This window comes from Natator depressus, chromosome 8, assembly GCF_965152275.1.
Source record: "Natator depressus isolate rNatDep1 chromosome 8, rNatDep2.hap1, whole genome shotgun sequence".
Lineage (NCBI taxonomy): Eukaryota > Metazoa > Chordata > Testudines > Cheloniidae > Natator > Natator depressus.
The window spans coordinates 65510566-65536912 of record NC_134241.1 but is presented as its reverse complement, the minus strand read 5'-3'; the positions used below and the strand labels follow the sequence as shown (position 1 = coordinate 65536912).

The following is a 26347-nucleotide window of genomic DNA, read 5'->3' as shown; positions in this document are numbered from 1 at the left end:
TAAGCCAGCCACCTGAGTGATGTATTACACCCCACAGTTACATAAGTGGTATTGCAGACATAGCCTAAGCCACGGCTCTATCACTGATTTGCTGTAATAGCTTGGGCAAGTCACATGACTTCACCATGACTGAACACCTTTTTTTACAAAGAAGCTTACCTACCTATCTCCCTCACTGGGATTTATATGTCTTAATATTAATGAGGTAGTTTGAGGTCTTCCTATGAAAGGCACCACAGAAACACAAATTTATTTATTTTTGGATTCTTTCTTCTCCCTTTAAGATGCTAACATCCAGTACTATTCCTAAAAGTCCAAGATTATAGAAGGAAAAACTAATCAATCCTGCTATGTGGAAGTGGAGTTTTTTGGAGGATATTATAAATACTTTGGGATAAAGGCAGCCAACCCAATATTCACACTGACCAATTTCCAACTGGGTTTACAGAACAAAATGTTAGGGGTCTGATCTTTCCAAGAAGAGTAATGGTGTTTCTATGGGCACCCCTATAATTAGATGTAATGTGACATATTCAAGGCAAATATTGTTCCAATTCTGCCAGAACCACCTGTTCCTTATTTTAAATGACCAGGCCACAAAGTACACTAAATAAAGAAATACCAACAAGAAAAAACAGAGTGGGAAAGAAAGGAGGAGGGGGGGGACGGGATAAAAAACCCTAACAGACAGAGTGCCTCCCACCTCTGAGTTGCAGGGATATCTTCAAAAAATGGCTAAGCTAATGGTTCTCAACTCTGCAGTAATTAAATAGTTAGGCTCATTATTAGCCAAAGAACAGTTTATTTACAAGCTTTGAATTTCACAAGTGTAACGTTTCAGGCATTTTACAAATTAACTGTACAGCCAAAAAAAACAAACGAAAAACCACCGAGGAAATAGTTCTAAATAGTTTTGATTACAAGTTAACATTTAGTAAGCATAGCTGTTTAACAGTGATAGAAAAATTCCACACAAAACAAAGTAAAAGTATCAAGAAGTTATAAAAGCATTTGGAGGGAGGTGGAATGCTTCAATACATTAGTCTCTTTCAGAGCGTTCGTCTCATCCGACTTAGATCCTGACCTATCCCTCTGCTCTAAGTTACTGCCCCCCTTTCTGTCTGGACTTTCACCATGAATGATTTGAGAGTTGAAGGAGGGCCAAAAGAGGCAGAAGCCTCCCTACCCACAGATTCTGAAGGTGGAGCAAAGGCCATTCTCTGTCATCCTCTACGACACTAGTTAGCCTTTATACAGAACTGCTTTACATTTTTATAAATATCTCACAAACATTAGGCCTGATCCTGCAGCATTTGCCCCCCCCAAATCTGCCAGTGACATCAATGGGAGCATCCAAGGAGTGAGGCCTGTTCACTAGTTAAATGCTAAAATGTTTCTCATGTACAATTATCAGATATTAACAAAAGAAAACCATGTGCCTTGACCTAGTCACATCAAAAATATTACTTATCTTGGACAAAGGATAAACTGAGGGGAAAATTTTGCAACGTGTGTGAACATGCTATCCTTGTGCATACATAACAGTTTTAGTTCTTAGAGATTAATAGTCAGTGGTTTGTTTACTACACATTTATGTGTGTGATATATCCTTGCCTAAGGCAGGTCGGCCCGCTCTTTCTAATAGAATCATCTCCTTGGCCTAAATCACACAGCTCCACTATCACTGGTATTGCACAGCCTTCTATTTCTATTGAGAGTATTTAGGACTAGCATGTAGTTTTAGGGAACAATTACTTATTACTTTGAGGGTAATTTTTCCTTAAAGCAGATATTATATTTTATTAAAGATTTTTAAACAAGTCAGATATTTAACACAAAACTGTGGGAACACATTTTATTTAGTAGTACAGTACTTTTACATGTTAATTCCTGCAACTTTCCCATCAGATTATTCTCATTGAACGTCTTCTGCCACCACTAACTAGCAGTACCATTTTTCCCATTAACTTGGAAGAAGCATTTAACTTTCTCCAAGACTGACACTGTGCTCTGGGTTGCAATGACATCCATCAAAAGTGTTTTTTGTTAATAAACACCACCTAGAGGTGTGAGACTCTCACGTCAATGGGCATTGCACAGGTCCAGAGGAGGACATATCCCTATGTTTCCATGAAGTTATGTCCATGAGATCAGTGCTGTTACAGTAAGATGACCAAAAAAGGGAAGGAGAAAGAAAACATACAAGAACTGGTACAATAGCTATGTCCATCTCTCCATTAGTGGCTGATCCTACAGGAATATTTTTACTTCTGTATTTAGTCCAAATTTATGCTTTTTTCCCCCCCTCTTCCCCGCATCCTGCTACATGTCTTCTACCTGCTGCTTTTATTTCTCTTCCAGCTACACTATACAGTGATCGATAAGATAGGCTTTCTGAATTTCCATTTCTCTTGTCTTCACATTCACCCTTTCAACCAAAAAAATAAAATTAACTTACAAGCAAAAAAAAAAAAAAAAGTAGATAAGTTTTACCAAAAACATTAACATTTTGGTCCTCCTTACCCAACAACTTGTTTTATAGCTGACATATGATATAATTAGAACTGTTGTCTAGGTTTTAGCATTGGAATCAATATGTGAAACCTATCTACATCACCATTCACATGACTAGTCTTGGGGGACTCACTCACAGCTAGTGAAATCTGTATATATACACTCCCAACATACCTAAAAGAGTAATTATGATACTTGAGAGCTAAATAAGGGGAAAGCAAACAAAACATGGCGAAATAAACTATTGCCCTTCAATGGCAGTTGGATGCCTAACTGCTCCCTTTTGTGCCTTTGAAAATCTGCCCAATAATCCTTAAAGAGTTGTGCTGCTTTTAACAAGAGCCATACAGCAAAAATTCTAGGTCCCGATGGAAATATTTAAAGCTAAAAAAATATGAGTGCTGTAACTCTAGTCACTATATAGAAATAACATCAGCATGAATCTACTAAAAATGTTTTCTTTGTCACCACAGTTTGAAGGATTTTCTAATTCTCTTGTTCCTCATTTTCATATTCGATAGTGACTATCACAGCAGAACCATCATTGCTCAGTGCTACTTTGCCAGCAATAAGCTTGCTTAACTTCTCAAAGGTGCCACAAAGTTGATTCACTTTGGGAATAGAAAAGATTTTTGCCAGAGGTATATAGACTGTGTTTTCGTCAATGAATGGCTCCATGCTTCTATCAGCAGCAAGTTTTTCAGTTTCAGCTAGAGAAAGGTTCTTTGAACACCTCATGAAATATTTACATGGCTGAAATTTGAGTTTCATCTCAAGGCCATCACTAGGCGCCTTACCCTTGGACTTGAAATCGCCCAGTAGTCTTCTTTTAATGATGTCTGCTCCAAAAATAACTTCACTGACCACTGCATTCTGCAGGTACTTTTCATCTTTAAGACTTGGGTACACTGCCTTGAAAACCTTTACAATGTGCAAAAACCCAAAATATTTAACTTTATGACAGGCCCAGAAACAACATAAGTCTCTAAAACAAAGCACACAAACGTCACTGCCCAAAACAAAGGCCACTCAATAATTTGAACTCTAGGGGTGGGCGGCATTGCTGAGTACTGTTTTGGATAAGAGTGTGTGAGAGAGACAAGCAGAAGGCAGACAGTAACAGAGTTGGGCCTTGTCTACACTACAAAAAAGTCAGCTTTTGTCAATAAAACAGCGGTGGTACACACTGAAATGCTTCTTCCGCCAATGTAACTCACCTGCTACGCCGACTACTAAAACAACCTCAACAAGAGGCATAGGGCTTATATCATTATAAGGAGGGTGATGCAGTATCTGTGTAGCCACTGCATTCCTTACATCCACTGTTGGGTGTCATAATTGTCAATTTCATGGGCTGGAGTTGTGAAATTGACAAGAAAGCTGGCTCCCAAGCCAGGGTGCTACCCTGTCTCCACTCCAAGGTGGGTTGCCACCTAGACTCCCGGCTTGGTCTGCTGCCTGGGCTTCCCACTACCTGCTGGGAGCCCTACTGCCTCCCAGGGTCCAACTCCCTGCCAGGACCATGGCAGCTGACCAGATTCTAGGCACGGATCTCCCTGACACAGGCAAGAAGCCTCTGGGCTACCCCCCTTCCCCCCCCCCACCCCGCTCCTGGAGGGGAGAGCTAAGGTATTGGTATTTTTAAAAACATAATCACAGGCTTATTCTTTTCTCAATGCTCTTGAGTCTGAGCTGGTCTACACTGGGAACTTACATCAACATAGCTATGTCTCAGGACTGTGAACTCCTCCCGTTGGCATAGGCAGTATCTACGCGGAAGCACTGCAGCTGAGCTACTGTAGCATGTAGCAATAGTCAACTCTGGTATACACATAACCCTTATGATTCTGTCTCTCAAAACTGTCCCTTTTTGTTATTTATTGATCCCTATACAAAGTAAACTAAATGGATATGTAGAGGGAGAGCAGGAGATACTTACAGTTTTGTAAGCATGTTCTGTGTGTTTCTCAGAGTTAATAGTTTCACCACTCTTTGGATATTTTCTCACAAACACACCTATTTGAGTACAAAATCCAACATCCTCACTTCCAGGTGGTGGGGTTCCAAGTCCAGTAAATTCAACTGTATAATCATAGCGAGTAGCTGCATCTATTGCCCTAAGAAAAATAATTTAATCTTATTACATTGAATGGTCATATTTTTAACATGACGAAGAAATATGAACGACAGTACAAGAAATAAGACCCCGATCCTGCTAGCTCTTATGCACTTGTTTAATTTCAGGAATATTTATTTCAACTACTCATGGGCTCAAAGTTAGGCAATACATAAGCATTGGCAGGATCAGAGCCTTATTCTGTAGTACTGTGAAATAAGATTAAATCGGGGTAGGCAAACTACGGCCCTACAGCTCGTGGTTCCCTGTTCCCGGCCAATGGGAGCTGCGGGGGGAGCAGTGCCTGAAGGCAAGGGCAGCGTGCGGAGCCCTCTGACCGCCCCGCCCCACCCCAGGGGCCGCAGGGACGTGGTGCCGGCCAGTTCCGGGAGCGGCACGGGGCCAGGGCAGGCAGCCTGCCTGAGCCCCACTGCTGCCACCCAGAGCCGCTCAAGGTAAGTGGCACTGGGCCGGAGCCCGCACCCCAACCCTCTGCCTTGAGCCTCCTGCCTCACCCCTCCTGCACCTCAACCCCCTGCTCTGAGCCCCCAGCCCTGAACCCCCTCCTGCACTCCACACCCCTCCCTGCACCCCAACCCCTTCCCTGAGCCCCCTCCCGCACTCCGCACCCCCTCCTGTGCCCCAGCCCCCTGCCCTGAGCCTCCTCGTACACCCCGCACTCCTCCCGCACCCCAACCCCTTGCCCTGAGCCCCTTCCTGTACACTGCACCCCCTCCCACACCCCGCACTGCCTCCCACACCCCAACCCCCTGCCCCAGCCCTATATTCATGGCCCTGCATGCAATTTCCCCACCCAGATGTGGCCCTTGGGCCAAAAAGTTCACCCACCCCCGGATTAAATTGTTATCGCTGTATTTTTAAATAAACCAAAATTCCTTTAATATTTCGCAAGCATCTGCTGGAAAATATACATATTCATTATTATACCCTCTCTCTTTCTTAACAGAGCAGACAGAATGAATAAAAATACAACAGCTTGTGTAATACATCAGCTTCTTGTACTTTGTCAAGTTTTCAGAATTTAATCACACTATTATCTTTTGAGACGAGTGCATTTAAAAAAGACAATACTGGCTAAATGATAGAAATATATGCTTGAATCTGGAAGTCTGCAGACCCAGTATAGCTTTACTAGTATCTGAAAACCCATGCTGTTGCAGAGGTGTAATTTATGAAGTCAAAATGGTTGAGAACTTAAAATTTGGATGGTACCAGACCATGAATCCCAGTGATTATTGAACCTGGTGATATTCTAAACAAAAGAATCTTTAGAGTCATGCTTGCAGCTGCTTCCTTGCATCATACTTACTCAACATTCTAGGCTTCAGAGTGATGTTTGGGGTTAGAGTGTGCTGGTTATGTTGTTGTGTGGGTGGTTGTGTTATACTGCAAAATTTGTATTTATTTGTGTAATGTAAATAAAGGGTATGTGCTGTGGTGAGGGACTGTGTGTGTTTGGGGCTACTGTGTATGGTGGCTGTGTTTTTGTGTAGGTGGTTGCATTGATTTGTGTCTGAGGGAGATGTGCTGGGAGATTTGTGTTGATTTGTACATGTAGTGAATGAGGGATGTATGCTGCAGTGAGGAGCTGTGTGTGCTTAAGGTTATTGTGTGTGCTGGTTGTGTTGCTGTGTGGGTGGGCTTGAAAAACTGGCAGTTGGGTCATGTCTCCATCTTCTGTGCAGTCTCCCTTATACAACCAATTAAACTTCTACATGCAATATAGCTGTAGAGGAGGGGTGGTGATTTGTTTAGTTACCCTGATATCATAATGGTCTTCTAGGGACTCTTGGCATGGCACAGATACATGCCTTGCTGTCTAATAGATGTAATTTGTTAAGTCAAAATGGCTAAGAACTTAAAAACTGGACAGTAACAGGTTGCGAAACCAACCTGGTGATATTCTGAACAAAAAGAGAAGCACAGAACGTTAAGTCAGTGTGATGCAAAGAAAAAAAGCTGCAAGCATGCTTATAGCGTTTCCCGTCACTTCTCACTGACTCTACAGACATAGTAAGGCTTCAGAGTGGCAGTCTTGGAATCTTATTATATAGATGAGGAGAACGGAGGCATCTCAGGTCCATAACAGTGTGCATGGGGATCATATTAAGGTGAGAAAGAGATCTAAAAGGGCCACCTCTCTTCCTCTGCACTATTCCAAGAACCAATACGTATGATAAAACTGGCAGACCTAAGAAGCAGCTCACTGGAGACAAAGCACCCAGCTGTAGAATTCTCTGCCACAGAAGATCAGGAATGCAAGATTCACACCACAAAATTTTCCTATATTTATTACACCAAAAACAAGACAGATGTTGTGACATAAGAACTCCTCAATGCCAACTGGCAAGGGAGTTACAGGAATATCCTAATTCTAGTATGTACATTCTGGTTTACCAAAAAAGGTCACCTGAGCCCTTAAATGAAAGCTAGGGTCACACAAGTCGTTCATATTGTTGTGAAATGTAGGTACAAATATTATGTAAGGAGTTATAGGTGCATACTGAAAATAGGTTCTTAGTGTCTGTAACACAGCAGAGGCGAACAGTTTTCCTGACAGAAAAGACATTTATTCCTCTGTCTCTCCGTTGGCATGTAAATTAAGCACTGTAAGCTAACACAATGGAGGCACATTTACATACAAAATCAACAGAAAGATATGAAATGAACCACAAAGAGCACACAATGGGGGGAAGAGAACCTTATCTTGAACTACACTTCAAAGGTTTGCTGGACTATAGTTGGGGAACAGAGAAGACACCTCACCTTCCTGCACTTAGGAAGTAAACGGGCAGTGTGTTTAGATTCATGAAAATAGGATCTTAACCATCCTTGACTAAAATACTTCAGAGGACATTTGGGGTGACAGGAGATTAGCCTGTTAATTTAAGTTTAGTCTCTAGAAAGCATGTTATGATTTTGTTTTACATGTAACCTTTTGCTTCCAATATCCTTACTATTTCTTGAATCTTGGGTCATAAACCTATCCTTGATTTCACTATAAATATATTAAACTAGGTGAAAAGAAAAGGAGTACTTGTGGCACCTTAGAGACTAACCAATTTATTTGAGCATAAGCTTTTGTGAGCTACAGCTCACTTCATGGAATGCATCCGATGAAGTGAGCTGTAGCTCACGAAAGCTTATGCTCAAATAAATTGGTTAGTCTCTAAGGTGCCACAAGTACTCCTTTTCTTTTTGCGAATACAGACTAACACAGCTGCTACTCTGAAACCCATTAAACTAGGTGCTGATCCTGAGTTGAATCCTACAAGTTGCTGTGTATACTGTTTCCTTGGGGACAGCAGACCTAGTATTCCTGTGAATGTTCAGTGGATAAGGGGCTGGTACTACAGGGGAATGCTTCAAAGGGACTCCGGGACTGAGTCACACCTATTATTAACCTGTAAGGCAATGTAAGGCTGGCATACCCTGTTGGATCATATTAAAGAAGTTCTGTATTAAAATCACAAATGAGTTTGATTCCCCATAGTTTAAATTCCAGGCTATTACTAATTAAGAGATCTCTTGGTTTTTGGTACTGTTTCTCTCCCTCTGTGTGTGAAACTTGCAAGCTGCTAATTGTGTTAGAACATTCTAAGACAGAGTCTGTTCTCAAAGCAATCTTTGTAACAACAACTACTCACACAGAGAGACGCTCAAAGCAATACTCTGTAACAATAGAAACAGCACCCAGAGACACCCCGCCCTTTTGTTGTATTCATCTCGCTTTGTTAACAATTGTGATTAAAATAGAGATAGAGGATGTATGTTGATGGATGCTTGATGTGGATAATAACTGAATGATCAGGGAGGTGCCAGCCTAAGAATCCAGTGTCCATCGGCTGAAGAAGGGGTCAAGTGGAAATAACCAGAGGACCCCCGGAGGGCAGACTAGAATCCACCCAACAGCCTCAAGAATGGGAGAACCAAAGAGCAACATAACATCTGGCAGCACGGAGCCATCAGGAATGTGCCAAATCTGCTGATTGATTCAGCAACAGCATGATGAAGCAATTCCCATAGACTTGCATAGGAAGAAATTCCTATAAAAATGGACTCTAGAAAGTGAGAACTTTGGGGTCTGATTCTGCAAACCAACTTCCAGGAGCATCAGATGAGCATCTGACAAGGCCCTGCTCCCTCCTCATGTCCAGGCCACCTGGCCAGTGGCTTGGCATGAGCAACTCTAAGGTTGGTAACTATGATAACAAACTTGCAGAACCTGAGTGAGTGAGTGAGTGAGTGAGTATGTGTGAATAAATATAACTAACTGCTTACTATGATTCTTTCTGTATTCACAATAAATGTGGCATTTTGCCATTTCCCCTTTAATAAGATCCTGCTGGTTTTTACTTTTTATTGGTATAACAACCCCAGAAGAGAGAGCATGTGTGACTAACAGGCTGGTACTGTCAAGCAGATGATATCCAGTTAAACATAAGCAAGCCTCCCTCGCACTCGAGGTGAGGGTAACAAAAAGAAAAGGAGTACTTGTGGCACCTTAGAGACTAACCAATTTATTTGACCATAAGCTTTCGTGAGCTACAGCTCACTTCATCGGATGCATACTGTGGAAAGTGTAGAAGATCTTTTTATATACACAAAGCATGAAAAAATACCTCCCCCCACCCCACTCTCCTGCTGGTAATAGCTTATCTAAAGTGATCACTCTCCTTACAATGTGTATGATAATCAAGGTGGGCCATTTCCAGCACAAATCCAGGGTTTAACAAGAACGTCTGGGGGGGGGGGGGTAGGAAAAAACAAGGGGAAATCGGTTACCTTGCATAATGACTTAGACTTGAATAGAGACTGGGAGTGGCTAAGTTAATTGTATCCAATTTGCAAATGAATTCCAATTCAGCAGTCTCTCGCTGGAGTCTGGATTTGAACTTTTTTTGTTGTAATATCGCAACTTTCATGTCTGTAATCGCGTCACCAGAGAGATTGAAATGTTCTCCGACTGGTTTATGAATGTTATAATTCTTGACATCTGATTTGTGTCCCTTTATTCTTTTACGTAGAGACTGTCGTGTCTAAAACATTAAAACATAACCACAATGTCCTATGTGGACTGCACAGAACATATATCACATTGTCACCATTGTAAGGAGAGTGATCACTTTAGATAAGCTATTACCAGCAGGAGAGTGGGGTGGGGGGAGGTATTTTTTCATGCTTTGTGTGTATAAAAAGATCTTCTACACTTTCCACAGTATGCATCCGATGAAGTGAGCTGTAGCTCACGAAAGCTTATGCTCAAATAAATTGGTTAGTCTCTAAGGTGCCACAAGTACTCCTTTTCTTTTTGCGAATACAGACTAACACGGCTGTTACTCTGACATCAGCTTTTTCAAAGTAGCAACATCTGTCAGTCTGCGCATGCACCCTTGCACCGCCTCGTGGTTTCGCCCAAGGCGATAAAGGGTGGGGCAGACTGACCATATCTTCAGTTCCTTCTCCACCATAGATCTACCAGATCTGAAGCAAAGGGAAAAGAAGGTGGGATTAGAATACAGACAGGGACCACACATCTCCAAGAACTTCCAGTTACAGGTAAGTAACATCCCCTTCTTCTTCAAATGATGGTCACTCTTGTATTCCACTGAGGATAATTAACAAGCAGGAAAATGACACAACTGTGGAACAGAGGACCGCTGTGCCATACAAGGCATCCATCGCCGAATCATGCACCAGAGCATAATGAGAAGAAAAGCTGTGTACCAAACTCCATGAGGCTGCCTTCCATATGTCCTCAGGGGGCAGTCATGGTGCACGACGGTAGTCGATACTTGTACTCTCATGGAATGGGCCTGCATCCCACCTGTGGGGACCATCCCGATAACTGATAGGGGAGCATAATGTACCCTGAGACCTACTTCAAAATTCTCTGGGTGGAGATGGCCTGCCCTTTAATTTTCTCTACTATGATGACAGTCTGGGAGATTTCCAGGATGGCTTCTTCCTTTGTAGATAAAAGGCCAGGATCCTATGTACATCAAGAGAGTGAAGTCGCTGTTCCTTATTTGAGGTGTGTGGTTTAGGAAAAAAAGTGGATAGATGTATGGCTGGTTTAGGTGGAAGCGGGAAACCTTTTGGGATGCAGGTGCAGTGAAACTTTGTCCTTACTGAACGTGATGAAAGGGGGGAGTTGCTGTTAGAGGGCTTATCCGTTCACCCTCTCAGTTGCCTGGTCCTTCTCACGTGAACAGAGAGCAGCAATACCCGAAGTCCGAAGGTGCAAACAATTCAATGTTTATTGGGGTGAACTTCCAGCAAGAAATGATTCCAATTTCCTTCCTCAGTGTCCCCCTTCCTAGCTCTGACGCCACAGAGCCTTGCCTGTGACCTTGTTCCCATTCCCCACCTTAGCAAAATAAGATTCTAATTCCCCCCCATTCCTGATTGACTAAAGACTATATAGTAAAACTTGAGTTCTGCTTACTTATACCTTAACCAATCATTTTACTGTAACATGATTATTTAACCAATTATATCCCACCACCTTAATTGGTTTACACCCAACAAAATTAATTATACGGCAGGCAGAAACAATCACAGAACCACACAGAGATTATACATACAAACAACCACCCTCACACATAAACTGTATTTAAAAAGTAAATCTCTACCATTGCTTTTTACTGTTTTGAGTACAAATAATGTAATGTACAGTAACTAGCAAACTCACCAACTCTGAAATTGTGTTTGGTCCCATTCAAATTTATGGTCTGAATGTCTGAACAGTGTCACTCCTGGGAGCAAAGGATTAAATTCTGAGTTTGGAGTGCTGATTACAATCATGGCTGGAGCCATAAAACCAAATACCACTTCTGGAAACTTTTCCAGTTCTGCTGCTTCCAGGTGTTCTATTCTGAAAAAGATAGGATTACATAGGTCCTTAAAGTCTTACAGGGTCCTTTGACTTTCTCTACAATCAATTCAACTAAACTATGTATGTCCTAATATTTCAGTCATGTGGTTAAAATTACACCACTGCTGCAAATAGAATAAATATAAGTTGTCCAAGGGGATTCTTTACTATTTTTCATAATCTCTCCCTCTTTCATACTTTTTTTCACGCTTCCATCGACACGCACTGCCCAAAGTTCCAAATATGATTACCTTCACACATTAGAAAGGTCAGCCACATCCCGCTAATCTTCCATTTGAATTATGAAAGTGTTAAATGTACAGGATTGAACAAGTTTGCTAAGAGTAAAGGCTTTGAACTCTAATTTCAACCCTCCTGACCTCAATGAGTCTTGCCACATTATAAAGTACGATGCAAAGGAAAAACAGAATGAAACATGGAATTCTGCTCTATGAATATTTATATTTACAATGTGTTTGATAAGAAAAATTGGAGAACGTAAGCTTAATACTCACAATTCAATGCACGTTACCAAGTCAAAACCAAGCATGCAAGGATCTTTATGAGCAACTGAGCCATGATGCAGGGTCACAGTTAGAGATCTTTCACTTGGTTGCAGGTAATCAGCAGGAAGGGGAGACAACCTATGCCTAGGAAAACATTCAAAATTAAACAATTGTTGACCTAAAAACTCTATATCCTTATAAAGCCTATTAGCTTGGCTATGTGAGCAAGTGTACCCATATGCTATGTAGTTGTGCTAAGAGGAGAAAAATGCCAGCTTGCTAGAAATTACCACCTCAAGAACTGTTAAATAAGAATAAATATTGTTAGCAATATTCTTCACTAACCCCAACAAGTACCAGATATTTAGGTTGGCAAAATACAGTAAGTAAATAACAGATGTTTGATCATACAGTTGGAGATTTATTGGAAAGTTTGTAAACATGCTAAAAATAAGTCTGGCTGTGAAAAAGAGGAAATTAAAAAAATGAAACTGTAAACAATTCCTGTATAAAATATGCCAAGTTGTAAGCAAAATTAGAACCAGACAAATAGGTCAAGCTAATCATCAGGCTGCAAAGAGCAGTTCTCACAGACTTGACAATGTACCTTTGTGTTACGCTCTGACTAACAAATTATTTAATAAAATCAATCCAAGTAACTAATCTGAGGTTTTTTTAAGTACTGAGTAAACTGGAACCTCACTCAATTTGTAACACAATACAAGAAGGATCTGGTTGGGACAAGATTCTTGTCCTGAGTCTGTCCTTAATAAGGGCCTCCTGTAAGAAGCTGTACATGCTTAACTCCTGTTTATTTCAATGGGAGTTGAGCATGTTCAGCAACAAACAGGTACAGGAACATGCAAGACAAAAGAATAAGTACGCATTTGTAATTGTTTGGTGCTGACCCATTAATATGACTCAATCGTCCTAAAAAACATTAAGTTAACTTTTTACCGAGGATAAGTACCTCTTAACAGACAAAACAGTTTTCAGTACAGTTCTGAAGTCTTCAATTAAAGACCATTTTTATTAGGAGATGATTTTTGAGGTTCTCCTGGATAGTTGCTTAAGATGGGAATCACTGTGCTCCCTTACATAGAAAGATATCAATAAATCAATAATCTTCCGAGTGTGTCAATAGACACCCAAGTCTTAAAGGAAGCAAACAAAAGAAAAACCTACTATGTAAAGACTAAAGTTAATTGAAATCTATAAATAAGCACACAGGCTGAGGCTCCATCTTTAAATTATGATAATGTTTAAAATCTAAGAGACCAACAATAAGTCCCCGACTGGAAAAAAAATCAGCTTAGATGTTTCGCCTCAATGATTTTAAACCCAAAACTTATTTGTACTTTGTTTTTCTTTTGAAATTATGAAGATTCTACATACATTGTTCCTTATAACCCAATCACTGAAGCCTGGAGATATTAAAAAGATGAAAACATAACCACAATGTCCTGTGTGGACTGCACAGAACAATGGGGATTTGACAAATGGGCACTGGTTGCTGCAGTAGTTGACTGATACAGGAAAAAATGGCAGATGAACCCTCAGCTTCACAACTACACAGAAAAAGTAACATTTAAGTTAAATTTGGAGCCTGAAACCTTGACTGTAATAAAGCCTCAACTGAGAACCGATACAGAATAAAAATTAAAAAAAAAATCTGAGCTCTTTTATGGGCCTGACTTTAAAGGGTCTTTCACCATGTACACTGCAGAAGAGGACCCCTGGGCCAAATCTCAACCTTGAAGAGAAAACTACATCACCAATCAGGAGAGTACAGTGCTAAGTTCACACCAAACCTATTCAAGTGTGGGGGAAGGAAGCTAGCTTTGTTTCCAACTAATATACTGTCTCTGAAGTTCTTTGCTTCTTTCTGTGTTAACCTGTCATATTTCTTGTGAATTGATGTGACATAAAAAAAAAAAGTGGCCAAAAAAAGCTTGTGATTTCTTCCCTTCATCAAAGGCAGTTTGACCAGGACATAGGCAGAACCCAGTAATTGAAAAATGAAAGTATGTGGTGTGTTTTTGGAATCTACGAAGTGCCTCTTATTGTCCGTTAGGAAAAGAAACAAACCTAATGCAAATGAGCAGCCACCTGCTATGACTATCTACAATAAGACAAGAAAGTAAAGGAGGAATTGGACTTCAGCAATAGTCCTCCAAGGTTGCAAAAATCCGACTTTGCTGCCAGATATCTTTGAAGATAAGAGATGCTATTGTCAGCTCTGATGGCAATAGAGTTCCAGAAACATAGCAAACTGAGATGCTTACAAAAACCAAACCAAAATTGAAAAAAAATCCTTATCATTTCCAATAAGAAAGTTACTATGAATGCATATTAACCTCCTTTAAAAACAAAATAACTAAAATAAATTGGTTATTGAAGACATTTGTAAATTTCCTTTTAAACATTTTGTTTATACATTATAAAACAACATATACAGTAATAAAAAAATAAAATGTAAAGCTCCTTCACCCCAGGTAAATAACAACCACCAAGAAAAGTTGTGTGTGGTACAATCTATATCCTGCAGCTATCACTGGAGCAATGGTACTTTCAACTTCAACTTCTGTGTTCAGGAAACAGAGCTTTTTCACCAACTGGTGCATAAATTTGGAATTCAGTCCTGAAAGAGCTCACATAACCACAAACCCCAGTGCCTTCTCAGCAAAATACAAAACCCATTTCTTTAACCTCACCTTCCCACAATAAAAACAAAAACAAAGTCCAATCCATATTGATTGGCAGGAAAAGAGAGCAAAATATAACTTATGCAACTGTCAATTTTGGGAAGTGCTCAGCTAACCGTAGTGATGGGTGCCACATAAAAACAAACAGATCTGATGCCAACAACAGCATGTGGCATACCAGTAGTTTTACAAAACCACCATACCAATTCCCAATATACTCAATCTTTACATACCAAATAGTTCACAACTTTACATTATCTTTATGCTGAATCTCTTGACAACTACCGCTGCAACATGCTGTTAGGCTGAACCAAATACTGAATTATTAAGAAAAATAATGCAAAAAGCATCTTACATTTTCTCCTTCATCACATTCTCCCTGATATCTAGCCCGGCTAGCACCTCAATGCATTTGCAGAATTTCAGCATCCAGAGTAGTGTACAGTCAGCACATCCCAAGTCTGCAACCTATAAAGTAGATTTGAAAACAACGGCATCTTAATACCCCATATTCTTAAGTTATTTGTGTGACTCACAAAATATGTTCTGCATTGATATTAAACAAAATTTTTATGAAATAGGAATTAAATGAATGGCATTTCTATGAAATTTTATAATTTAGTTTTACAAGCGGTACATGAATTGAAAAGATTCTTTACAAAGAAGGACATTTAGGCCTCAGTCCTGCAAGCTGTTCTCCACAGGTTGGCCTTTATGCAGTTAATAGGGCTCCACATGAGCATAAGGGTTCACTCATGTGCAATAGTTTAGATCCTGAGCCAGCAAAGACTTACACACATGCTCATAGGTGCTGCAACTAGGGGTGCTCCTGCACCCCCTGTTCTGAAGTAGTAATAACAACCCAAATATATGGTTTCAGCCTTCAGTAGCCCCACTATAAAAATGGTTCCCGCACCACCGCACATGCTTAACTCTTCTCAATGAATAGCTCCATTTTTTTCATTGGGACTACTCACAATGCATAAAGTTAAGAACCTGCCCAGCACCATCCAGATAGCTAGGCAGGGCCCTATCAACAATGAATTAGTAGCCTTTATCCAGCTTTTTTTTGGGTGGGGGGCATCCACTGTAATCTCAAGGACAAGATGAGCATGCAAACTAAACAACACTCTACATCCCAATACTCTGTTCGGATCAGGACTGAAGCACACTGAAGCTCAGCTGATGTGGGGAAGCCTAAACTGTTTCTATTCAGGCTAAATCTGACCTGTTGATAAACAGAGAACTCCAGTTTTTACACTAAATTAATGTACCCCCAAAAAATAAAAAAAAAAATAAAAATTTTGCATTGCCAAGCCAGAAGCATTAAAGTTTTATAGATACAGATGCAACAGAGCTACTGAACGGATCCTGTTCAAAACCAGATCAAAATGTCATGATCTCATATAGTGGAACAGAAAAGTGTGCTTTATAAAGCAATAAATTAGCTATTGGTAATGTGAATACATAAGAAACACAAATGTCATTATACAACTGCCAAAAGCGCACATATTCCCTGAGACATTAAAACCTGTGTCACAGAGACCCAATGTTGGGGAGAACATGGAGATTAACCCTAGATCCCTACACTTTTTTTATTTCAAAATTTAGAAAATTAAAAAGTTAGCACTTTTCATTTTTCATCTTCAAATCTTTTTAAAACAGTAAGTGCCTTGGCATCTTCAATTTCCAGTGGAAAAAAAACAGGATTCTCTTCTATTTTTGCGCAGATGATTGCATACTAACACTATCCCAGATTTTTAATGTCTTTCTTTTGTGTGAGTGTGCATTTTTGCGTGACTGAGAGAGAGGAGCTTGGCACTATATTGGCACTACAAAACAGAGAGACTGAAAGATGTCTAGGGCTTGTCTTCATTGCAACAGTTAGCTTAACTTAAGTGAGAACAACCACTCTGCTAAGCAACACTGTACATAATTACCCACTGTGTAATTTTGATTAGGAGCACAGGGTACATCTACACTGCAGCTGGCAATGTGCCTCCCAATGCAAGGAGATTTAAGCATGCTAGCATGCTTAAAATAGCAGTATGGCCATTGCAACATGGGTGGCAGGTCAGGCTAACCATTCAAGCTTGGCGGAGCTTGGACTCAGGTGGCTACCCCAAGCTGCCATGTGTGCTGCAACATCCATCACATTTTTTTTTTAGCGTGCTAGCTTGAGCAAAGCTAGTGCGTGTCTTTCTACCCACTTTGCGAGTCATGTTTCCAGTTGCACAGTAGACATATAGGCAGAGTGACTGGATTAACTGCTTTTGTGTTGTTGTAACTTGAGCTGCTGCATCCCCACAGCATTACTAGCAAGCATCAGCAGCACTTGAGTTTCAACCCCACAAGCTACCTTGAGTTTAAAGCACCACTTAAAAATCTCTAGCTTGAGTTATGTGTGGACAGGAGTTGGGTTAGGGGCTAACATTGCAGTGAAGACAAACCTTTAGGGGAAGGAGCTCGGACTCAGCCCTTCAAAGAGTCTTTTCAAATATTTTTTTCCTTTAAAAGAAAACAATAAAATGTTCAGAAAATCACCCACTGCCCAGCAAGAGGCAAACATACTTTTATTTGTGTGTTTTAAGCCCTAAAAAACACTTGAGTTCCAGTGTTTTTTCTTCAGTTGACTAGTTATATGAGCCCGGAAAAAGCCAAACATGGCTGTCAAGAATAGTTTGCCAAGGTAACTCAGCTTTAACAAAACTCCCTGAAGTGCCGGTTCTTGGCATTGGAAGTCACACAACACTGGTATTTCCTGTTTCTAGACGTCTTGTGGAAGCATTTACTGTATCTTTTAAAATGTAAGCTCTGAAAAAACAAACATACCAACCTTCTTAGGTTTGTATTTAATCACTAAATCTTTAATGAACTGGTAACGTTGTTTGTACAGGGGAGGTATGAACTTAATTGTTCCTCTGAGATCATCCTTTTGAAGATTTGTATCCATCATACTGTCCACACTAAAAATTAAAAATAAAGATTTCTGAAATATTTTCACAACAAATTCCGTCAGTTTATTGTTCTCTGTGGTATTCAATTCATAATATAGATGTGATCCTGTTTTCATATTAAGTCAGTGACAAAATTCTTATTGATGTCAATGGGAACAAAATGAGGCTTTATACCCCTTTCACCATATTTGACAATGAAAATACCTTTTACACAGTCATAATACAAATCAGCCATTTCCCAACAGCTTATCTTTGTCCATCCAAATGGGGGGAGCAAGAAGGAACAGGTGTCAAGCACAATCCACTGTAGCCTGGTTGGCTAATTTTTCAACCAATTGCAAAAAAAAATGACCTAAAATATCATTTTCATACGTTTGCTATTGCAACTGCTTTGTTTTATATTTACTGTTTGTGTATTTGTTTGGCTCAATATACTTTATGTAAAGTGGCAAATAACAGGAAATGTTTTTTGTGATTAATGTTCCTATATAACATGAAAGGTTCAGTCAGCCCTTGGCTTTAGATTTATTACAAATTAGAGGCATATAATCAGTGCCCGCAGTAAAATTTTACACTACATTGCTAATAAAATGCAATGTCTCACTGGAAAGATAATCATTACTGCACTTCCAATCTCTGCATTTTCCCCATTACTTAAGTTACATCCTTGAACAAATAAATGTTTGGAAAGAAATATCCTCCTAAACCTAAAAACAAGGGTTTCATAATATTAATAGCATAATAAATTATGAATGAAGTCAGCAGGAATAGGGTAAGCTAGGCAGTGCAAAGTCTTTTGAATAGGTGTCTTTTTAGTTCAATGCTCATAGTTTGCATCTGTGGTGAACAGCTCCCTGGCAGGTCTAATTAGAAAGAATTGCTATCAAACATGTTTGTGACAAGGCTACTGACAATTTTGCCTTTACATGGCCTTCAAAGCCTTCTAGGGCTGTCTCATCACTGAAAGAAATGTGATTTAGGATCTCTCTCAAGAAATACAAGAAATGAAGGGAAATACAGCTCTTTGTGCCATGGGCCAGGCTCCAGGGCCAATGCCCAGGCTTGGCAATAGTGCATCTTCCAGCCATTCCAAGCGAAATACAGGACTGTTTTTGGTGGTATCACCAACTACTGAATTTGGAATAAAAAACCCCACTCATGTCACATCTTCCTCTGGAGCCCCAAATTCCTGGGCTCCCACCCCTCAGTCTACACTCACAACACCCACCACATACTAGGATACGCCCCCACCTCATTCTGCAGCCCCTGCACCCTCGGGCCCTTCCCTACACCTCATTCGCTGAGTTCCAGATCCTCGGGAGCTTCCCCCCACCCCGGCACCGATCCCTGCCCCACTCCTAAACCCTAGGGCTCTTCACGCTGCCTCAGCCCCAGGAGCCTCTCCTCCCCCCACTGACGGATACCTGCAGCCGCCCTGCCGGAGTAAGATGCCTCACAGGACCCGTGGCCGCGCGGCGACGAAGGCAGAGAGCGAGGGGCTCTAGAGGAGCCGCTCACGCGAGGACGGTTAGCAAGTGGCAGAGAGCGGAACGCCCCGCCCCTCTGCGTCCCACGGAACACCCAGTTCCCCCCTCCCCTCGGCTTGGCTACCGCACATCGGCTCTAATCTAATCCCCCTCCAGGCTTTCTGTATGCCCCGGGCCCCTTCGTCTCTCCCTAGCCCCCAGTACTGGTCTGTTCCCCGCTCTTCCTCACCTTGACCACCCCCAACCAAAGCCACCCTCTGTCTCTGCCTGGCTCATCTCCCAGTCCTTTCTGTCCCAGCCTTACCCTGCATATTTCCTTTACATTAGGGTTTTCCCCTCTGGGGGAAGTGTGAAAAGAATTAAGCAGTCCTACTGCAGGTCAGGGAGGATCACCAATGCACAGCGACTGAGCAGCTGTCACTTTCTTCAACACAGCCCCATGATTAAAAGATTCTGGACTTGTAAGGCCTAGTACCATGGGATTTATTTGGCAATGAAAGAATGAGTTATCAAATCCAAGTCACCACTCAGGTGCTGATGAGCTCCTAAAAGACTAGGTCTATTACTCAGCCAAAACCAGAGTGAGGCTTCTTCTCTCTTTTGGAGCCAGGTCTCAAATCCGTCTCCTTCAGTAAGGACTGTAAAATAAGCCATGTTTGAAGTTTCTTGCTTCAGCCATTTTTTACTTATATGGCCACAACATTTTACTTTAGAATTCATGGGAAAAGAGCAAGAATTAACTTATCACATAAAAATAGCAGAGCCTGTTTTGCTCAAACTTTTTTTCAGCAAAATCTGTTTTTCAGTCTGGAAAGTTTCAGCCCCAAAGGATTTTTTTTTTTAGAAGTTATGAGCAGAGACTTGCAAATCTGCAGATACCTTCTTTGTATCTATGGATACATGCACCAGTGAATGCAGATATCCATGGACCATTTTTGTGAATCGCGGATCAGATGCAGATACAAATTTTGTATCTAGAGTCCTGCAAATCTGCAGACATCTGGTTTATATCCGTGGACCATTTTTGCATATCATGAATCAGATGTGGATACAAATTTTGTATCCACGCAGGGCTCTAGTTATGAGCAAGTGAAAAAGTGGTGTAAGAATGGAAACAGCATCTTGGCATTAATGCAATTACTACTAGCAAAGTCTATTTATTTACATATTGTGTTCAAACTTTTTCATAGTATGAACTACAAGAGTGAGATTTTGTAGACTTTGTGTGTGTGTGTGTGTGTGTGTGTGTGTGTGTGTGTGTGTGAGAGAGAGAGAGAGAGAGAGAGAGAGATTTTAGGAACAGCATCAGCTTGAATTCTAGTCAACATCCAAATACAAATTAAACTTAGTTTCAGGTCAGACACCTGCTCAAGCATCCCGTGAATTTTTATTTTACTGTTTTTTCTGTTTTAAAAACTTTTCTCTCCTGTTGCTATATGAAAAACCTGGACAAACAGTGAAAACTGACTTTGGTTAAAATGATTACATGTAAAGGACCTGGATCCTGCAAGCTCCTTTTGGGGGTTGGACCTTTGCATTTGTTTACTCTGACTGCATAGCTCTTCTTGCAAGATCAGGGCCAAAGTGCTGTCAAATACGCAAACTGAAAGCAATAGAGAAAATGTTTTTCCTTGTAATATCTTTTAGTTGTAGTAATTTTTGTATTACTTTTAACCATAGTAGGTTTTAAACATCCCTCAGACAGCAGTGTGATTATTTAATGGCATCCTTTTAACATATACTTGTCCATTTTTAAACAAAATCTAAGTTAAAATTTGTATGAATTTTTAATTCAAAAATTAAAAATAGTGTTTTTTAATAGGTAGGTTGTTGTAGAAATGCATTGGGATTACGGGCCAGTCACCAAGGCTCAGATCCACACAGGGACTTCCTGTCTAGTCACCAATCCCCAGGAAATGGCTTGACCATCAATTACTTACCTCATTATAAAATGGTTTTGAAGTTAGAACAGACATCTTTTAATATGGTTGTCAGTAATGTTGGGACCCTGTCCATACTTTTAAAGTTTTTGGATATCACATTTTTAGGTTGTTATAGTTTCTGCATGTCTTGTAATTAACTGAGATAAGGTGGGTGAGGAAATCTATTGGACCAACTTCTACTGGTGAAAGAGACAAGTTTTTGAGATGCATAGAGCTCTTTTTCAGGCCTGGGAAAGTACTCAAAGTGTCACAGCAAAATAGGAGGTGGAACAGATTGTTTAGCATAAGTAGTTAACATATATTCTAAGGGAAGTGCCCTGTTACATCTCTGCAGACAGGCCAAAAAAGACAGGTAAGTGGGTTACAGGTTGTTGTAACAAACCACAAATCCAAGGTATTTATTAAGACCAATATTGTTAATGTGTAGCAAAATGATTAATTTAAGCTCCCACGCTAATTGTTTGAAGGTGTTGTGCATAGGGTTGCCAACCCTCCCGGTTTCGTTAGGAATCTCCCGGAATCAGGCTCCATCTCCCAGAGGCTGCTGAAGCCAACCCGGGAGACTTTAGGCCGCTAAAAGTCCGGCGACGCGGCAAGGCTAAGGCAGGCTCCCTGCCTGCCCTGGCCCCATGCCACTCCCGGAAGTGGCTGGCACGTCCCTGCGACCCCTGGGCATGGAGGGTCAGGGAGGCTCTACGTGCTGCCCCCACCCAGAGCACTGACTCCGCAGCTCCCATTGGTCGGGAACTGCTGCCAATGAGAGTGGCAGGGGCAGTGCGCGGAGACCCCGTCCCGTCCTGTTTCCCTCCCCCCCACCCCGGGGCCGCAGGGACATACCGACTGCTTCCAGGAGTGGCGTAGGGCCAGGGCAGGCAGGGAGCCTGCCTTAGCCCCACTGCACCACCACCCGGGAGACACCTGAGGTAAGTGCCGCCCGGCTGGAGCCCGCACCTCTCACCCCCTCCCGCATCCCAACCCCCAGCCCCAGCCCTGAGCCCCTTCCAGCACCCAAACTCCATCCAGAGCTTGCACCCCACACTCCCACCTGCACTCCAACCCCCTTCCCCAGACTCAGCCCAGAGCCCCCTCCCACACTCCAAACCCCTCGACCCCAGCCCAGAGCCTGCACCCCCTCCCGCCCCCCAACCCTCTGTTCTGGCCTGGTGAAAGTGAATGAGGGTGGGGGAGAGCAAGTGACAGAGGGAGGGGAGTGGAGTGAGCAGGGCGGGGCCTCAGAGAAGGGGCGGGGCAGAGGTAGGACCTCAGGAAAGGGCATGACAGGGGCAAGGCAAGGGTGTTTGGGTTTGTGTGATTAGACAGTTGGCAACCCTAGTTGTGCAGGATTGCCTTGAGGACAAGGACTGGGAGGTCAGATATGGAGGGATCATTTTGTGAAAAGTGTTTGCCCACAGGTGATAGGGTGTTTTTGTCTTTTATGCTAAATAATCTGTTCCACCTCATATTTAGCTGTGAAACTCAAAGGAGGTACTGTGAGATTTTATTAATATTTGTAAAACACTTTGAATTATTTGGATCAAAGGTTCTGTATTTCCTGTTTTGATTCATTATAGCCTGGTAGAATCATCACTGGATATAAGAGTCAGTATAGCATTTGTGAAGAGGGGAAAAGTGAACCCACACACCTAAAATGATATTTTTGTAAAGGGGGCCTTCTCCACAATTACTAATTTTGAGGTCACTTCTCCCCTACAAAACAAAAGTCATCACAAGAAAACATTTTTCTTGATTGTTAAATATTAGGTAGTATGTATAGAGGTGGAGATGGGAACCTTTGAAGATTGTCAGAATGAAAGAAGTAGGAAGTGCTGTCAGCAATTTTCAACTTTAGTGTTTTGCTTTGAAGAATTCAAAAGTGAATGCTTGATCTGCAAGTTTTGAAAACCTTTTCTGATAAGAGGGGAAACAATTTATTTAAATTAGTTCCTCACTTCATAAAAGCAGAGTTCCTCAGATTTAGTCTGTTATCTAAAATTTTTGTTTTATTTCTGTCATGCAGTGGCAGATCCAGCCATCCAAGAGGTTGTTCATTATAAGGCTATTTACACATTATAATCAGTAATTTCAGGCAGGGTACTCCTGCTTCATTCAACTCTAATAGCATCTAAAGGTAAGTGTAATTGTTCTAAGAACTTTTAAACTACCATAATCTACAGAAAGTAACAAATTGAATTATAATATAGATTTTTTTGATATCAGCATAATCCCATATTTTGCATGCTGCAGGGATTTTTCTGTTCAATCATCTCCATCCTAGCTAAGGAGGAAGACTCAGACTTATTCCCAATTTTAGCTATTCTGTCAAAACTAGAAATTTCTGAGTTAAAGTAGGAAAATTTGCCAAAATATCACATGAATCAAGAAAGTCTAAGACTATGTCCACACTGTCTCCCGCCGACATAGCTACAACCGCTCGTTGGATGGAGGTGGCTTAATTATCTTGATGGGAGGGATCTCTCCCATCTTAGAACAGCTACACAAGCGATCGTACAGTGGCATAGCTTGATAAGCTCGCCAGTGTAGACATGGCCTAAGTCACTGGAATTCCATAAGATGCTTCAGGTTTCAGAGTAACAGCTGTGTTAGTCTGTATTCGCAAAAAGAAAAGGAGGACTTGTGGCACCTTAGAGACTAACCAATTTATGTGAGCATAAGCTTTCGTGAGCTACAGCTCCGATGAAGTGAGCTGTAGCTCATGAAAGCTCATGCTCAAATAAACTGGTTAGTCTCTAAGGTGCCACAAGTACTCCTTTTCTTTTTTCTTAATGCATATTAGGTGTAGCGTGACAGAAAAATAAATTATTCTGGAAGTCCCTTGTATACATTTTTTTCCCTGGCCAATTAACATAAGCAAAATGGTGAGTATAGAATAAATATGAAATTAAAGAATTAGAGTTAGCTTAAGTTTCATGAAAAAAATAAATGTGTTGTAAAAAAAAGCCCGGACTAGCAAGCAGAAGAAAGGCCTTGAAAATAATGAGTTATAAGGCCAGAAGGAATGAAGTAAGGAGGATGTCTGGTTCAAAAAATAATTAAATGCATAAGGGAATTTCTGAAAAGAAGGCCTCTGACTAATGGGGTGACTGCAAATGATTTTAAATTAGATAAAAAAACTGTCTTAAAAGGAGCCAACGTGGACCATACCACCCCTCATATCTTAAAAGTACAGCCTATGTGAACCTAAATGCAATGAAAAAGCTGTTGGTCAGCTGGAAGGGAAGAGATAAAATTTACAACCTCCTTTATCCCCTTATTAATAAATTCAAGCATACAATTCACCATTTTAACGACCACCACATGTTGGAAAGATATCTTTATAGACCTTTCCATGAGAATACCAGATCTTTTTTCTCAGAAATTTATGAATGCAGAGACCATCACTGTATACACATCATGCAAATTATTTTGTCCCACTCTGCACAACCTTGCAATTATCTTATTAATAGGGCTGTCGATTAATCACAGTTAACTCATGCGATTAACTCAAAAATATTAACTGCGATTAAAAAAATTAATCATGATTAATCGCACTGTTAAACAACAGAATACCAATTGAAATGTATTAAATATTTTTGGATGTTTTTCTTCATTTTCAAATATATTGATTTCTATTACAACACAGAATACAAAGTGTACAGTTCTCACTTTACATTATTATTTTTATTACAAATATTTGCACTGTAAAAATGATTAAAGAAATAGTATTTTTCAATTCACCTCATACAAGTACTGTAGTGCAATGTCTTTATTGTGAAAGTGTAACTTACAAATGTAGATTTTTTTTTTGTTACCTTGCATAATGACTTAGCCACTCCCAGTCTCTATTCAAGCCTAAGTTAATTGTATACATTTATTCTTTTATTCTCTACGTAAAAGAATAAATGGACACAAATCAGATATCAAGAATTATAACATTCATAAACCAGTCGGAGAACACTTCAATCTCTCTGGTCACGCGATTAAAGACATGAAAGTTGCAATATTACAACAAAAAAACTTCAAATCCAGACTCCAGTGTTGAATTGGAATTCATTTGCAAATTGGATACAATTAACTTAGGCTTGAATAGAGACTGGGAGTGGCTAAGTCATTATGCAAGGTAACCTATTTCCCCTTGTTTTTTCCTACCCCCCCCCCCCCAGACGTTCTTGTTAAACCCTGGATTTGTGCTGGAAATGGCCCACCTTGATTATCATACACATTGTAAGGAGAGTGATCACTTTAGATAAGCTATTACCACCAGGAGAGTGGGGTGATGGGAGGTATTTTTTCACGCTTTGTGTGTATAAAAAGATCTTCTACACTTTCCACAGTATGCATCCGATGAAGTGAGCTGTAGCTCACGAAAGCTTATGGTCAAATAAATTGGTTAGTCTCTAAGGTGCCACAAGTACTCCTTTTCTTTTTGCGAATACAGACTAACACGGCTGTTACTCTGAAAAATGAGACCTTGGTATCCCAGTTCATTCAGATATAGCACAACACATAGATGCTGCAACTAGAGGTGCTGGGGGTGCAACAGCACTCTTTGGTTTGAAGAGGTTTCTATCATGTACAGGGTTTACAGTTTTGTTCAATGACTTTCAGCACCCCTAGTATAAAAACTGTTACAGCACCCATGGCACAAGGTTTTATATATTTTTGCTTCTATACTAGCTTCTGTTATTTTCTATTTTTATGCTGGCAATTCCCAAATGTGCTACACTATTCCAGTTTGTGGACCTAATTTATTAGAGGCTGCTGCTAACAGGAAGCTTTCAGCTTAAAAGGTTTGGGTTAGCAGGCCTTTTCATGGAATGATGTCCTAAACCCCCCAAGAGGGAATTTATTTCCCATTTTTGTAGCCCTGCACTTCAGCGTATGCTCTCCACTGGTGCCAGAACCAGGGGCTCATAGCTCTTCAGCTAGTTTGTTCTTGGGATAGGCCCAAGCGGCATGAGACACGTACTAGGCCGGATAAAATCGTTTCCTGCCAAGTTGGTTTCAAGCAAACGAAATTATTGCACAGTTCCAAAAAAAAAGAGACGGCTAAGTAGCGAGGAAAGGCTCTGCCTTACGGATCCTCTGCCCGCTACGAAAATTAGGGGCCCGGGGAGTCACTCGTCTCCCGGAGCAGAAGGGGGGGCCCTAACTCTCACCACAGGGAAACGGCGCCATCCCAGCGCTCTCACAACCGAAGTCTTCTGGGGCCATCGCGCCCGGG

The 26347-nt window shown here is 41.0% G+C and overlaps 1 protein-coding gene across 1 annotated transcript; it reads right to left on the bottom strand.

Moving 5' to 3' along the window:
- Nucleotides 1–891: 891 nt before the first annotated feature.
- Nucleotides 892–26337, bottom strand: HENMT1 (HEN methyltransferase 1). Its single transcript, XM_074962352.1, has 8 exons — nt 26283–26337; nt 19121–19148; nt 17576–17705; nt 15095–15207; nt 12044–12178; nt 11346–11528; nt 4454–4631; nt 892–3435 (listed from the first exon to the last, which is right to left on the bottom strand). Exons 1-8 carry the CDS (start codon nt 26335–26337, stop codon nt 3001–3003), a joined length of 1257 nt encoding a protein of 418 aa, XP_074818453.1. The 3' UTR covers nt 892–3000.
- Between the last annotated feature and the right edge of the window lie 10 nt (nt 26338–26347).

What these genes read in the sequence shown, in the direction of transcription:
- HENMT1 (XM_074962352.1), bottom strand. Translation starts at nt 26,337, where the DNA reads ATGGCCCCAGAAGACTTCGGTTGTGAGAGCGCTGGGATGGCGCCGTTT. An exon ending in CTCCGGCAGGGCGGCTGCAG is followed by an intron (nt 17,706 to 19,120) that starts GTATCCGTCAGT and finishes TTTAATTTTTAG; the next exon opens with TGTGGACAGTATGATGGATA. An exon ending in TTAAATACAAACCTAAGAAG is followed by an intron (nt 15,208 to 17,575) that starts GTTGGTATGTTT and finishes TCTACTTTATAG; the next exon opens with GTTGCAGACTTGGGATGTGC.